Source organism: Magallana gigas, chromosome 5 (genome assembly GCF_963853765.1).
Source record: "Magallana gigas chromosome 5, xbMagGiga1.1, whole genome shotgun sequence".
Classification (NCBI taxonomy): domain Eukaryota; kingdom Metazoa; phylum Mollusca; class Bivalvia; order Ostreida; family Ostreidae; genus Magallana; species Magallana gigas.
The window spans coordinates 27,422,997-27,438,262 of NC_088857.1; the positions used below are offsets into that span (position 1 = coordinate 27,422,997).

General features: G+C 33.3%; 1 protein-coding gene across 3 annotated transcripts; it reads right to left on the reverse strand.

Annotated features, from left to right (window-relative positions):
- Positions 1 to 999: 999 nt before the first annotated feature.
- LOC105340656 (protein OS-9) lies at positions 1,000 to 15,014 on the reverse strand. Of its 3 annotated transcripts, XR_010713960.1 has the most exons (17): positions 14,843 to 15,014; positions 13,936 to 14,118; positions 12,910 to 12,973; positions 12,534 to 12,610; positions 12,326 to 12,433; positions 9,103 to 9,304; positions 8,115 to 8,165; positions 7,711 to 7,932; positions 7,298 to 7,526; positions 6,762 to 6,853; positions 6,482 to 6,606; positions 6,101 to 6,206; positions 5,469 to 5,564; positions 3,328 to 3,582; positions 3,066 to 3,181; positions 2,729 to 2,892; positions 1,000 to 1,293 (listed from the first exon to the last, which is right to left on the reverse strand). XR_010713960.1 is itself a non-coding variant. In XM_034455309.2 (16 exons), exons 1-16 carry the CDS (start codon positions 14,984 to 14,986, stop codon positions 2,782 to 2,784), a joined length of 2,178 nt encoding a protein of 725 aa, XP_034311200.2. In that variant the 5' UTR covers positions 14,987 to 15,014; the 3' UTR covers positions 1,898 to 2,781. The 3 variants fall into 3 exon arrangements, 2 of the variants coding, with proteins under 2 accessions (XP_034311200.2, XP_011445125.3); XM_034455309.2 differs by lacking the exon at positions 1,000 to 1,293 and having other exon boundaries at positions 1,898 to 2,892; positions 7,298 to 7,523; XM_011446823.4 differs by lacking the exon at positions 1,000 to 1,293 and having other exon boundaries at positions 1,898 to 2,892.
- Between the last annotated feature and the right edge of the window lie 252 nt (positions 15,015 to 15,266).

The following is a 15,266-nucleotide window of genomic DNA, read 5'->3' on the forward strand; positions in this document are numbered from 1 at the left end:
GTGAAAATACTATACGTAGAATTTCAAATCGCCGCATATGATTATTAGTTTATTTCCTTAACTTTAATTCCCATATGGTCTGGTGCTTGCATTTTCTCATTAAAGATATGCACGAAGCCTTTGAAATATACCCATGATATCCTCCAAAAATGGAGGATAATTTCACCCACAGTGCAAAGTGACTTTCCATATATGGTTAAAATCAGCAGCCATCTTGAAATTGAGCTATCCTCCAAAAACGGAGGTTGCCTAGACCTGTTTATTATTGTTTAGTTTTTTACTATAAACACTATGTCGTTCGCATATGATAGTATTAAAATAATCTACTTTTATTCTTTTTAGTTAAAACTTGACTTTGACCCGTGCGTGCACGGGTTGACATTGCATATGATATCGCCGGGATATTTACGAAATAAATACATTGTCACACCGTATTCAGGTATTGATGACATTTACATTACCAAGCTTTGAGCCTACAGTAATGCGATTAATATCACTACACTCTGCTTAGTTAGAATAATCTAACTGTGTTTCGGGATAGGCCTTCACCACAGTTAAAATGCCTCCCACATACCTGTAATGTATATAGCAGCAAATTGCAGCATGTTGACATTCGAAACTATCGAGATTTTTTTTTATAGTAAATTTTTATAGATGAACAGAGTAACAAATTTTCAATGAAAATTTACACGTATTTGAATTATTATTTCAGAGTTTATCCATGCAAATGTGATAATGTGGAAACATAAACTAAATAAAGAGCCTCCTGTGACTTTAGCATGGATGTTATGCGCATGCACAAGATTGTAAAATCCAAAAAATCCAGATAAATTCCGGATTTTTTTTTTTTTGGAATTTTCGTTCATTATTAATTAGCGAAGCTCGATTGAGAAAAAATAAAAACAAATTGGTAATCTTCAAGTACCAATGATGTTTTAAATATATAAAACAAAAGACAGTACTCTTCCGATTTATCAGACGAGTACTAAAAGCCAAAAATTCGAGTCTATTATTTTAATATCGTAGTATAGATGAGACAAGGAAAAACAATAAATATGTGTAAATTGATTGACAAGTTCATAAAAACTAAACGACTGAAGGCACACAAATGTCTATATACACGTATAACTGTTGTATCTTCTTTACAGTATTAATGAAATTTAGTGTCAAGATTGCACTGCATGTATTAACCGACTAGTTCTATGAAATTCAATTCACACATACGTGGTTTCAAGATGCTGCACTCAGTGAATCAGCTGTCATTGCATTGATGGTGGGCTTTTAATACAAAATCTAAACATGGAGAATTACTGGTAAAGCAAACAATGAGCACAACTTGGAATGTTATAATCCTGACAAATTCAGACAATTCATAGATTGTTGTAGTAAACATATAAGAATAACAGCAAAAACAAAATTTACAAATATTTCTTACTGGCAGAATGTACTTAAAGATTGTAAATAATAAGACAAATTTATATAAAAAAAAAAAAGATCATTTTAAATCACACCTCTCCAATCCCGCATTGAATATTTACTAAAAAAAATTATCATAAACCAAAAAAAAATTTCATTTCATTTCATCTAAATTATTTATACTAAACTTAAAGATAAATGTGTCAAATATATGTGAATAGCCATGCACAAAACAAAAACTTAAACAATCTTTAAAAATACTTCAAAACATATTCTACCTAAGAACATTCATTTATAATTTCCACCTTTACTGTGATTATCTTGACTGTATGCATTTACATTCAGATCACAGAACAAAAAACAAAAAATATGCAAGAACCATGTACATGTACAAGGTACCAGTATTTTTACCTGTAGGTTTTAAACTACTACAAGATTTTATTGCACTTCTACTGTGGAATAATTCTTATTTGTCGGGGGGGGGGGGGGGGGGTTAATGTTGGTAGTGTAATCAGGATAATTTCAATAAATATTAAACAAATGATTGTGTATAGGTTTGTGGGGATGTTAATTCAAGGGCAAGAGTTTCCCACGAAAGCCACAAACATTACCCCCCCCCCCAAAAAAAAAACAACAACAAAAAAGCAAAAAACAATTATGATTCCACAGTAATTCTTTAAATGGTATCAAAAGAGTATCCACACCAATGAAAAATGCACATTTTAAACAAAAAAGATACAAATGCAATGTAAAAGAAAAACGCACACAATCATTCATTTCACGTTCACAGGCTATTTATTCTAAACACAGAAATGATGAAATATTACTTGAAAGAAAGCACCAAAACTTGCTCAAACACCATGTTTGATTATAATTATACTGTGGTTTCATCAATATTTCTTGAACACCAATGTTCATAGAAAAAAGATACTCTTTACAAGGTTATACCCCCCCCCCCCTCTCACAGTTGTAAATAATTTTTTCCTCTGTTTTAATTTACTCTCACATGGTTGTCATTAAAATGAAGTATGTTGCAGTTTTCAATTAGCCCAATTTTGAAATTCAACTACTGTCAATGGGGTCAAGGGGAAAGACAAGCAAAACAAGGCAAAAATTTGACTGCACACCTATATCATAAGAAAGTCTACTGACAGAGTCATAGTCCATGAATTTACATTTCCTTGAAAATATGAATTTCATTAAATCAACAAAATTTGATGTCCTAAAGTATTGTTGAAACCACAGAAGTAAAAAAAAAGGTGTAACCTAATAAACTTCATATTCATACATAAAACACAACACCAATAATCACCATATAAAATAATGTTGAAAGACACAGAGTGTAAGGGTGTGGGGGGGACTATCCTATGGAAGGACCCCTGATGGTTTCTTTTTGTCTTTGCCCCAGACCTTGTTGTAATTGGACTCCATTTCTGTATATCTGGCTTCCTCCTGTGCTGCTTCATGATCCCCTCCCTGTAATACAGCAGGACACCATTTTGATTATACCATACTGCATGTAATACGAAAGATCTTAAGCAGGGGATGACAATAATCACATGTAATATTATTGTAATGTTATTGCTCTTCAATTGGTTGAGAGACAGAGTCAAATATCATCTACAAATAAATGAAGTCATATACTATACCAAAATAGAAACTATCATGTTTTTGAATGCACTGGAATCCTCCGCTGACAGAAGATGAACATCATCCTTATCATCCACATACCCAGCAGTGATAATCTTCACCTGGATCTTCCCACCTAATCCAAGAAACAAGCTCAGAAGTTACAGATACAAATTCAGGAATCTCCTGAATAGTTTACAATTTTTTTGTCATCTTGCATTCAAAACACTGAAACATGTAAATTGTGAAAAACTAATTGTTGTAGAAAACACAGAAACTTACTTCCAAGATCTAATCCTGCTTTTTGTAGCTGATCTTGGACATCTTCCTCAAGTTTTTGAGTCTCTGGGGTACTTTTCAGTGCATTTTTCTGATACTCTCCTTTGTTCAGTTTTGTAACCCTTATTTTGATTCGATCCTTTGATGTTGCTGTTGATGAGGATGATGATGACACAGGAGAAGATGATTTTGATGAGGAGGAACCTGATGATTTTGTTGGTTCATTGCTAGACAAGGTTTTATCTAACTTAGATGGACCTGCAATATTTTTTTTCAAATGCTTGAAATCCAATAATATTAAATATGCATGTAACTGATCAAAAACATGGAAGAACGAGTGCACTTAAGCAATAGAGAATGGGCCATTTTCCAATGTTGTTTTTATGTAAAAATATCAACAATTTGCTTTTTTCTCGTAATATTCAAGCACTGATGGATACTTCTGATTTTAATGCACCCTGGGATACCTTTCCCAAAATTAGCATATATTTTAAGCAATTGAGGATTTTAAAATGCCTATAGATAATTCTAAATCTGGAACATAGGTAATCAAGATTACAAAGCTCACCGAGACGAGGCATCACCTTCATGAGGCATCACCTTAATGAGACCACCTTGAACACATTATATGAAAATCATACTTTATGATCTTGGATAATCATGGATACTGTTTTGACACAATATTGTATATTATATGTCAAAAAATTGTATGATAATCATATGTTCATTTCATACAGTATTATTAGATACAATGTTTATCAATACATAGAGAATAATACATACCCTTTTCCATATCACAGCTTGTATCAGCCCGAGACTCCAATATCAGCCCGAGGGCCGAAGTCCCGAGGGATGATATTGGTCGAGGGCTGATACAAGCTGTGATATGGAAAAGGGTATCTATTATTATATTTATTACATACTTAGTAATAAATTTTTAAAAAAACAACAACTTGAACAAATTGATTATTCATTTTATCTGAAAAAAAGTCTGCACATGTACACATGTATTTAATAAAAATATGAGTTCTTCTTGTTTTAACAAACATGAAGCTACAGAACAGAATTTCATCAGGTTTTAAAAGTTGACTGCTTTAAACATTAGCTAGCATTTGAAGTTTTCAACTGCACTTAAAAATGTCGACTGTAACTGAAAATATGTTATTTTTCGTCTGTAAACATGCAAAAATGCCGAAGCGAAAAAAGGCAGAGGAGTTCCGAAAGGGGTGTGATACGGATCCGTATCAGCCCTAGAGGGCTGATAACCTGTATCAGCCCCGGAGGCCGATACGGATTTTGTGATGTCATCTGTATCGCATATGCCAAAAACCAGTATTTATTACTAAGTATGTAATAAAATAATTTAAAACACACAACTGTATCTTATCACACTTACAATATATATCATATAATACAATATAATACCGTAATAAATAATGATGCAATATGATAATTTATTACATACTTAGTAATAAATACTGGTTTTTGGCATATGCGATACAGATGACATCACAAAATCCGTATCGGCCTCCGGGGCTGATACAGGTTATCAGCCCTCTAGGGCTGATACGGATCCGTATCACACCCCTTTCGGAACTCCTCTGCCTTTTTTCGCTTCGGCATTTTTGCATGTTTACAGACGAAAAATAACATATTTTCAGTTACAGTCGACATTTTTAAGTGCAGTTGAAAACTTCAAATGCTAGCTAATGTTTAAAGCAGTCAACTTTTAAAACCTGATGAAATTCTGTTCTGTAGCTTCATGTTTGTTAAAACAAGAAGAACTCATATTTTTATTAAATACATGTGTACATGTGCAGACTTTTTTTCAGATAAAATGAATAATCAATTTGTTCAAGTTGTTGTTTTTTTAAAAATTTATTACTAAGTATGTAATAAATATAATAATAGATACCCTTTTCCATATCACAGCTTGTATCAGCCCTCGACCAATATCATCCCTCGGGCCTTCGGCCCTCGGGCTGATATTGGAGTCTCGGGCTGATACAAGCTGTGATATGGAAAAGGGTATGTATTATTCTCTATGTATGATACTGTATCACATTTGATACATAATATGATATTGTATCATATGATACAGCCAACATCCAACCAATATGGTACAAACAACCCTGTTTTCTTACCTGTTGCTTTTTCCTCCAATTCCTTGTCTAATGTCTCTTGCAACTTATCATTTTGCTTTGATAATTTCTCCAGCTCTTTATCAACATTCTGAATGTCTGAATTCAAATTAAAAAAATTAACCCTCTAACAAATTCATAAAATAAAAAACATGTATATACATGTACTGATGCATTCATTGTACTAATTGTAAGGAAGTCAATGAATACTATAGTAATCATCAAATGGAAAGACACTCTAATAATATGATACAATTCTGCTACCACGCTACCTATTTCTAAACTGAGGGAACATTTGTTTTGTGATAATACAAATAAAACTACTGACTACTATTTACAAGCTACAATGCCTGTCTCCTTGATGTCAAATATTTGTCAAGAAGTCACTACTTGTCTGTGTGATATATAAATGTGGTAAGCCATGAAATGTGTTGTTCTTCTGATAAATAAAAGCATCACGTAAACATGTCTAGTTTGCTAAATAGCAAGTTAAACAATTCAAATGATTTGCTCTCTCTCTCTCTCTCTCTCTCTCTCTCTCTCCCTCTCTCTCTCCCTCTCTCTCTCTCTGAGAAAAACTACGAAACAAAATTATCAATTAGAAAAGAAAAGAAAAGAACAGTTTGATCGGTCACCTTTCTCTGTCTTGTCCAGTCGCTCCACCAGCTTGTTGAGGGTCTGACTCAGCTCACGCTGTGCCCCGCCTCTGTCCTCAAGCCTAATCCCAGTCTCCTCCTCTGCCTGTCAGGGCAAAAACGAAAATTTACACAAGACTCAATCATCTGTACTCATACAAATATGACAATGGAATTCTTCGTGACTTTGAATTGCATCATACAATTACATACAGAAACAATGAGAATAACTTTTCTTTGCTAACAGAGAGGTGGACATTATGATTCCAACATGCCCTCAAAACTTTGTTTGAAATGACGTGGGGAGTTAAAAAAAATTTTTGAAATGTTTTAAACACTATTATCAGGGTATGTCATTACCGATTAAAAATATACACAAACCTCTTCAATAATATCATCAAACTCATTCTCCATTGTTTTTCGAAGTGATTCTTTGATGGCTGCTAAATTGTTCCTATTTTTGGTGAATTCCTCTCTAACACTTTTGATCTCATCTTCTTTGATTTCTACAGACAGAAATTCCATTGATAAATAAGATTTATAAATCATTATTAGGAAAAGCAAAAAATCTGAGGCACTCCATCTTGTCTAAAAAAAAAATGGCCTACCATTAGGTTATTATCTACTGAAATGCAAGACTTCTAAAAATGTTTTAAGTAACCTTTGAAAGACTGAAGAACTTTTTTGTCCACACCATCAAGTTCCTTGTCCAAATCACTCACTGTGTCCTGAATTTTTTCAGTGATAGATTTCCTAAAATGAAAATTGAAAGCTTCAAAAACTCTTCATGATTATGTATAAGACAAGACTTTGAAAAGAAAAACTTCAAAGTCTTCGATGAACTGACTACGAAAGACTGACTTTTCAAGTATTGTTTAAAATACAAGTTGACTACAGACTTTATAGATGAATAGTCACAATTTGTGATTATATTCCCATTTTTGTTAACAATGTTTTACTAAGATTTTCTGAAAGAGTAATCAAAATTTAAAATCCATTTTAATTGTTTACATAACACAGAAATTTGGGCTTTGTATCTCAGTTGAAACATCTGACGTTTAAATTTTGGTTTACTGTAAGAAATTCCTTAGATAAGCGTTTTAACCAGTAGAAAAATGTAATTAACAATCTTAAAAATCATACTATATGCCCCTAACTACCGGTAAATGAATGATAAATAGTACAACAAGATCTTACTTTTCATATTTTAATGTATTGTCTTTTTGTTCATCGCCATCTAATGAAGATTCATCTTCTTCCTTCACTAAATCTTCTTCCTTCACTAAATCTTCTTCCTCCTCACTGGCCTTCTTCCTCTTCTTCATTAAGTTTTCTACCTCTGATTGAGCCTCTTTCAATATGTTCTCCAAGTCATCCATATTTTTTACAACTTTTACTTTCATTTTCATGTCTGCATCTTGTCCTGCTTTAAAATTTCAGCAATAGTGTGAAACTCCAAAAATATTTAAATCAAACAGTAACTTATTCAAGCCAGTACAGTGTAATTGGATGGGGTTTACATAGACTTTGACTGTTACCCAATTTATTTGAATTTTCAAAAAAATATTTATAATTAAATTCAATCCAGAAGGAAAATAAAACTGCCTTACCTCCAAACTGATCTGAGAGTTTAACCATATCATCCTTCAGGCCTTCTGAAATCAGTTTTTCTATGTTTGACATATCTGGATCCAAATCTGAAACATCCTTAAATTCAAATGTCCTTCCATTCTTGGTTTTCGTAATGGAATCTGGCTTTGGGATTTCCCTGCTGGCTTTTGTGTCCAAAACTTTTTCATCAGAGTTAAACAAAGCCTCTGCATCTCTTAATTCTAAAACAAATCATATATCTGCCATACATAAATTTTGCATGCAAACAAAGGACAATTATCAGAAGACACATTCAAGAAGATATTTCCTTGTTAATGACATCGGTTAAGCATAATGTAAAGATATGATTGCAATTTTAAATACTATGGCCACCAAAAATTACCATGTAGGCCTATTATTTTACCTTTTTCGATTCTTTGTTCTTCTGCCAAGCTTTCTCTTCGTATTTTTTCTTCTAAAAATAAAAACAAATATTCAACGATCCTCATACCATTCATCTGATGAACACTCAAAGCATGCAAACCTTAATTCATTCTCTGACATTTATTGATAAATATGACATGGAAATTCTTGACCATTTATTTACCAAACTGTTTTATATATCTATACATCTTTAACCTAAAAACAACTTAAAACATTACTTATTATATATCCTCCTTGCTATATTTGATAAAATTTCAAGCACGTTATAATTATAACTAAAGAGGGGTAATTTACTGAATTCTGTGGAATCATTTAAATTCATGGATGTCAATTTTTTACAAAAATTGGAGGGAATAAATTTTATTTTGCAAAATATTTTTAATTTTCAAGGTTTGTGTTACTGCCAGGGAAATATTTTATGCACAATTGTATGAAAAGGTGGAAATGTACAAGGTGTAAAATCAAATAGAGTACATGAATAAATTACATGTAAGGCCAAACAAAATTATTATTTGTTTGGAATTGCCTCCTGTCTCATTGAATTGCCCCCTGCTAATGAAATTTTATTCGCTTAAAATAAAGAACCTTTTTATATGGAAATTTCTATTTTTAAACCTATTTTTTCTTAGTTAAACTTCAAGTTTGAAAAATAAAAAAAAATGCCCCTCCCTCCCTCCTGGGTCTAGAAACCTCCAGGTGGCAATTCCAAACAAACAATATTTTAAGGATGGCCTAATTCATATCAGTAAAAAACATTTTACTTTTAAATTTTTAAAAGATCGCCGGCATGTGGTAAACTGCATTCATTCAATCCACATGGAATGATAGCAACAAACAGGATATGGAAATCATGTGAAAAAAATTCTGATCCTAGTTTAGAACATTAGGAATGAGGATGAGGAGTTACCCACTAAATCCACAAAAAATGGGCCATCATGAATTCTCATACACACACTGAACAAGAATACCTTCTTGTTCCTTAAGATAGTCCTGGTAGACCTGGTCAGTGACGGCGGGGTTACAGGTGATGGAGACGGGTTTCTGCTGGGAGGGGAGCTTCAGGTAGGGGTGGTGACAGATCTTGGTGGTGTGTACGGTCATCACGTACGTACACGTCTCCGGCTCGTCCAGTCTGGCTATGTAGTCACCCGTTCCTTCTTCACACAGAAACTAAAAGCATTATGAACAATCAGATCATTTATTATATTATTCAATGTACAGGGAAAATTGGAAATTTTTTTACTTAATATCTCATTAATTAATCTTGAAATTCAAAAGTTGGTAGGTTTTTTTATCGTTACAAAACTTAATTTCAAACACAAGGTTTCCGTGTAGCCATCAATTCTTATTTATCAACAGCTTTTATGATTTACAAAAACAGCAAAGTCAGACAAAATAATTACAAGAGGCCCATGGGCCACATCGCTCACCTGAACAGCAGTTCCTTGTAACATTACATTTCGTAGCATATGCTTTTTCTATTTTAAACATTGAACCCCTTTCTGGGGACCCAGTTATGGTCCAAGGTTTATGGTTGGCTTGAACAACATAAATAGTAACATAGGAATGAAAATGTGAAGCACTGCGGTGGGACCGCACGTACACAACCTGAAAAACTGAACATAGCAGAGTTCCACTTCAAGAGGAATAACTCTCAGACTGTACAGAACACAAGAAAGATAACTCTTGGTTCCACTACATTAGAGTTTACACAATTTGAGGATCCTTGCATAGTAATCTCACAAACTGTAGCATTACAGTTCTCGAGAAAAACTTTTTAAAAACATTTTCAATATATCTTTCTATGTTAAACTTTGAACCCCTCTTGGGGCCACAGTATTAGTCCAGTGCTAAAGTTTTAATTATTTGGAATCTACATTATTTAAGGATGCTTGCCTAGTTATCTCACAGGCTGAAGCATTATAGTTCCCTAGAAAAAGATTTTTCAACATTTTCCCTCTATATTTCTATGCTAAACTTTGAACACCTCTTGGGGCCCCAGTATTAGATTGAGATCACGGCTTTTATAATTTCGAATATACACTATTTGAGGGTGCTGACGTAGTTATCTGACAAATTGATGCATTGTAGATTTTTAAACATTTTCCATATATACCGGTACTTCTACATTTAACTTTAAACCCATCTTGGGTCTCTAGTATTAGTCCAGGGGTCACTATTTTAAAACTGTCGAACCTTCATTATCCAAGGTTGTATGCATGATAGTAATCTCACAAATTGAAGCATTGTAGTTCTCGAGAAGAAGATTTTTTAACATGTTACCTTTATATTTCTTTAATAAATTTTGACCCCATCTTGGGGCCCCAGTATTGGTCCGGGGGTCACGATTTTACCAATTAGGAATCTACATAAGCGAAGGATGCATGCATAGAAATTCCACAAACTAAAACATTGTAGTTCTTGAGAAGATAATTTTTAAACTTTTCCTTTATGTTTTTTAAAATGTTTAAATTTTGAACCCCTCTTGGTGCCCATCAATTGTCCGGGAGTTACAATTTTTTGAATCTACATTATTTAAGGATGTACATGTATGCATAGTAATATCCCAAACAGTTGCACTATAGTTCTTGAGAAGAAGATTTTAAAACATTTTCCTACATATGTTAAAATCTAAACCCCTACTGGGGCCCCACTTTTTGTTCGGGGGTCACAATTTTTACAATCTTCACTATGTATACAACCTTTTGTGTATGTATTGGCATTTTTGGTGAAGTGGTTCTTGAGAAGAAAATTTTTAAACATTTTTCATATGTAGTTCTATGTTAAACTTTGAACCCCGCCTGGGGCCCCAGTCTTGGTCCGAGGGTCACGATTTCTACAATTTAGAATCTTCATTATACATACAAGCTTTTGTGTAAATATTGGCATTTCTGGTGCAGTGGTTCTTGAGAAGAAGATTTTTTAAACATTTTCCTAAGGTATTTCTATGTTAAACTTTGAACCCCGCCTGGGGCCCCAGTCTTGGTCCGAGGGGCACGATTTTTACAATTTAAAATCTTCACTATATATACAAGCTTTTGTGTAAATATTGGCATTTCTGGTGCAGTGGTTCTTGAGAAGAAGATTTTTAAACATTTTCCTATGTATTTCTATGTTAAACTTTGAACCCCGCCTGGGGCCCCAGTTTTGGTCCGAGGGGCACGATTTTTACAATTGAGAATCTTCACTATGTATACAAGCTTTTGTGTAAATATTGGCATTTCTGGTGCAGTGGTTCTTGAGAAGAAGATTTTTTAAAAATTTTCCTATGTATTTCTATGTTAAACTTTGAACCCCGCCTGGGGCCCCAGTTTTGGTCCGAGGGGCACGATTTTTACAATTTAGAATCTTCACTATATATACAAGTTTTTGTGTAAATATTGGCATTTCTGGTGCAGTGGTTCTTGAGAAGAACATTTTTTAAACATTTTCCATATGTTGTTCTATGTTAAACTTTGAACCCCGCCTGGGGCCCCAGTTTTGGTCCGAGGGTCACCATTTTTACAATTTAGAATCTTCACTATATATAAAAGCTTTTGTGTAAATATTGGCATTTCTGGTGCAGTGGTTCTTGAGAAGAAGATTTTTTAAACATTTTCCTATGTATTTCTATGTTAAACTTTGAACCCCGCCTGGGGCCCCAGTTTTGGTCCGAGGGTCACGATTTTTACAATTTAGAATCTTCACTATATATACAAGTTTTTTTGTAAATATTGGCATTTCTGGTGCCGTGGTTCTTGAGAAGAAGATTTTTAAAGACATGCACCCTAAACTTACTGTTTCGCAATTATTTCCCTTTTGAAAAGGGCTGTGCCCTTTATTTTTAAAATTTATAACCCCCTTTCCATAAGGATGCTTTGTACTAAATTTGGTTAAATTTGGCCCAGTGGTTTTTGAGAAGAAGTTGAAAATGTGAAAAGTTTACAGACGGACGGACAGACAGACGGACGGACGGACGGACGACGGACAACGGGTGATCAGAAAAGCTTACTTGAACCTTCGGTTCAGGTGAGCTAAAAAACCAAACTGAGAAATGAGTTATTTACTAATTCCTTTTCAGAACAATGCTACTTTGTTTTCACAAGAATTAATTCAGCATACAAATTATTAAAGTTTATACAAACACAAACTACCATAAGGGGCATTGTATACAACATTTAGAATGTTATTTCCATTTAATTGTCTACAGACCCTGACTTCTGTTCTCCTTGCTTTTCCTGTAAGGTCACATTTGGAGCCATTAATATACTGCTGGCTGTGGTAGCGATTCAATCGGTTCTTGTTCCTGGATTTTATTTCCTGTTATTTAAAACATAATTGATGTTACAAGTTGGCAAAAGAAGGAAAGTTCTTTACACCATACAGGTTAATAAATTAGCATATTTGTTTGTTTACTTACCATATTTGTTTCATTTTTCCAATCAAACTCAGATTCGTAGTACCCCAACATGATAACATTTCCAACTATTCTACCATCTACAATTGAAAATTAAAAAAAAAAAATCTTTAATGATAACGCAATTTTTTTTTGTTTTTTTTTTAAAAGATCAAACTTTTTTGTATTTACACTAAATAAAGGTATAATTGTAAAATTCCCAGGTAAACCATTTAGTTTTTAGAAACAATATGAAAGATATAAACTTGTCAGACACCATATTGTATGATCTACTAAGTGACCACAATGTCAATCAAGGGGCTTGACATTGTGTATCTGTCAAGCATGTGTTCTCAAAATGAAATGTTTACAAGATACACAACAGTTTAAAGTACAGTACCTTCCATATGAAATTGGCGAACATGTTTTCCATAGCAGAACTCATAACTCCACCAATCTCTGGTCTGTAATAAAATTTAACAAGGCACATAAATAAATCATTCTCCTTTTTTCCTATTTCCTTCATCTTTACTTTTTAAATACAAGTTTATTATACTACAACAATCACAAGGATGCACACCAGTACATTTAATGATTCCAGTCATTTAAGGTTTTCCAACCACTTTTTTTTTTTTACCAGTTAGAAATGATGAAAAATAGTGTAATAATGAGACAAATTGGGTTTTTCTATGAGACAAATTGCATTTCCCCCTCTCTCTCTCTCTCTCTCTCTCTCTCTCTCTCTCTCTCTCTCTCTCTCTCTCTCTCTCTCTCTCTCAAAAAATGAAATGTAATCTTAAATATGTGCTTTAAAGAATTCACAAGTAATTATTGTTATACAATTTAACTCTTTTTTCTAAGTTTTGTTGTCAATTATGAATAGTGTTGGACAATTGTGAGGGAGTAAAAAAATGTAGATGTAGTCATCTTTAACATTTCAACAACATGAGTTATCATGTGTCATAATATCACTGATCATAGATGGAGGTCTGTTTTAGGCACTTAAACTAGAAATATAATCATGATAATTTAATTTTTGTTTTTTGTCTCTGTCAGTTCAGAGAATTCTTCATATTAAAAGGTTTTCAATAACTCTGTCAACTCTGTCTGTGAACCTGGAAATACTAGACCAGTAAAAGTTTTTTTCTCTCGTTGACAGTCAAAGTGACCAATGAACAAACATGCATGTACTACTTATAGCCCTGTGCATCCCAAAGCCTGGAGTGACCAAATACAAATCCTAATGCAGTAGTTTACGGTGTTTAAACAGCATTCAAATTTTAATGCATCATTCCTATAAAATCATTATTTGCGTAATCCTACAAGAATTGAAATCAAACTAGGAAAATGCCTTAACTTTCAAACAATAAAAAATATTCATTATTTAATAGGCCATTAGGGCTCCAATTGTGGAATGATTTTTAACCTTGAAGAGGCATGGGCCAGACTCCATTGGTTTCAGTAACTCTGGAACTCCAGCCTCCATAGCTATCTTCTCCTCTTCTTCTTTCTGTTTTTCTGCCTCCATCTGACTTGGAATGATGCAGCGATATATTTGGCCATGCTTTGATGTCACATCTATTGTTTCACTTAGTTGTTTATCAATACCCTAAAAAGATAAATATAAAAAAATACAACAGACATCATCATCACATAACTCTAGTACCAGTAACTGGTTACTATAGTTCAAGATTACATTTTAATTAGATTTAATTAGTCTTTGTATTAAATTGTGCAATATACACGTATATAAACTATTAAGTATTCTTTATCAAACTTGTAGCTAAACATCATAAAAAAAATACATGTATTTTTATTGTAACATATGCTACAAGTGAAGTCTTAACTGGGACTCAAACCCTGTGTGTCTGGTGAACATGTACAGTATCAGTACTCTAATTAACCGATGAGCTAAGGAGACCTGATATGTAACATGTATAAGCTGAAAGTCATGGCTGCTGTACCAGTGTGGCTAACAGAAGCGCATTGGGCGTTGTAATTTATGTATGAAATTTCAGAAAATGTCATGACGTAATGATTTTCGGGTCAAGAGTTTGAAAGCTGTCCTCGCTCGTAAGATTTTTGTTGAAAACATTCTTTCCAGTTTTGATCTGTTGATTGAACAAAGTAACTCATCAGCTTATTACTGTCAATTATCCGTAACTGCCCAGTGTACCTCCAAGGTCAAAGGAACCCTCCATTAAAAAATAATAAACATTACCTCTCCCACTCCACCCCCACCCCCGAAAAAAAGAGAAAAGACCGAGAAAATTCGAACAACAAGATGCCAAAACATACGGTTACATCGTACGGTGATTCTGCATAATGCATACCTGTGTAGATAAAAGAACTGGTTTGTTGAGTATATCTATGCCATATTTTATATTCCTGAGTTCATCGATATCGAGAAAGGCCGTTACTGTTGCGCTTATTATTAATAATAACAGACAGAAGAAGCTAGTCGCATTTGTTTCCATTTTATATACGGTAGAGTTTAATGACCTGAATGAGTGTTATGTCCTTATTGACCTGATGGGATATATTTTGTAAAAATAAAATAAAACTATTGAAGTATTTCAAAAGCATCATTCTTGTGATTTGATGATAAAATATTTGATAATATGATATAATTTTTATATTTTTTTGGTCTTTTGATTAATTTTTAAACTTTATAGAGGAGCTTAAACGAATTCGACTTATAGCGATATACGCTAATTTACCGAAATATCCCTAAAATTACTAAAAATACTTTTCTAG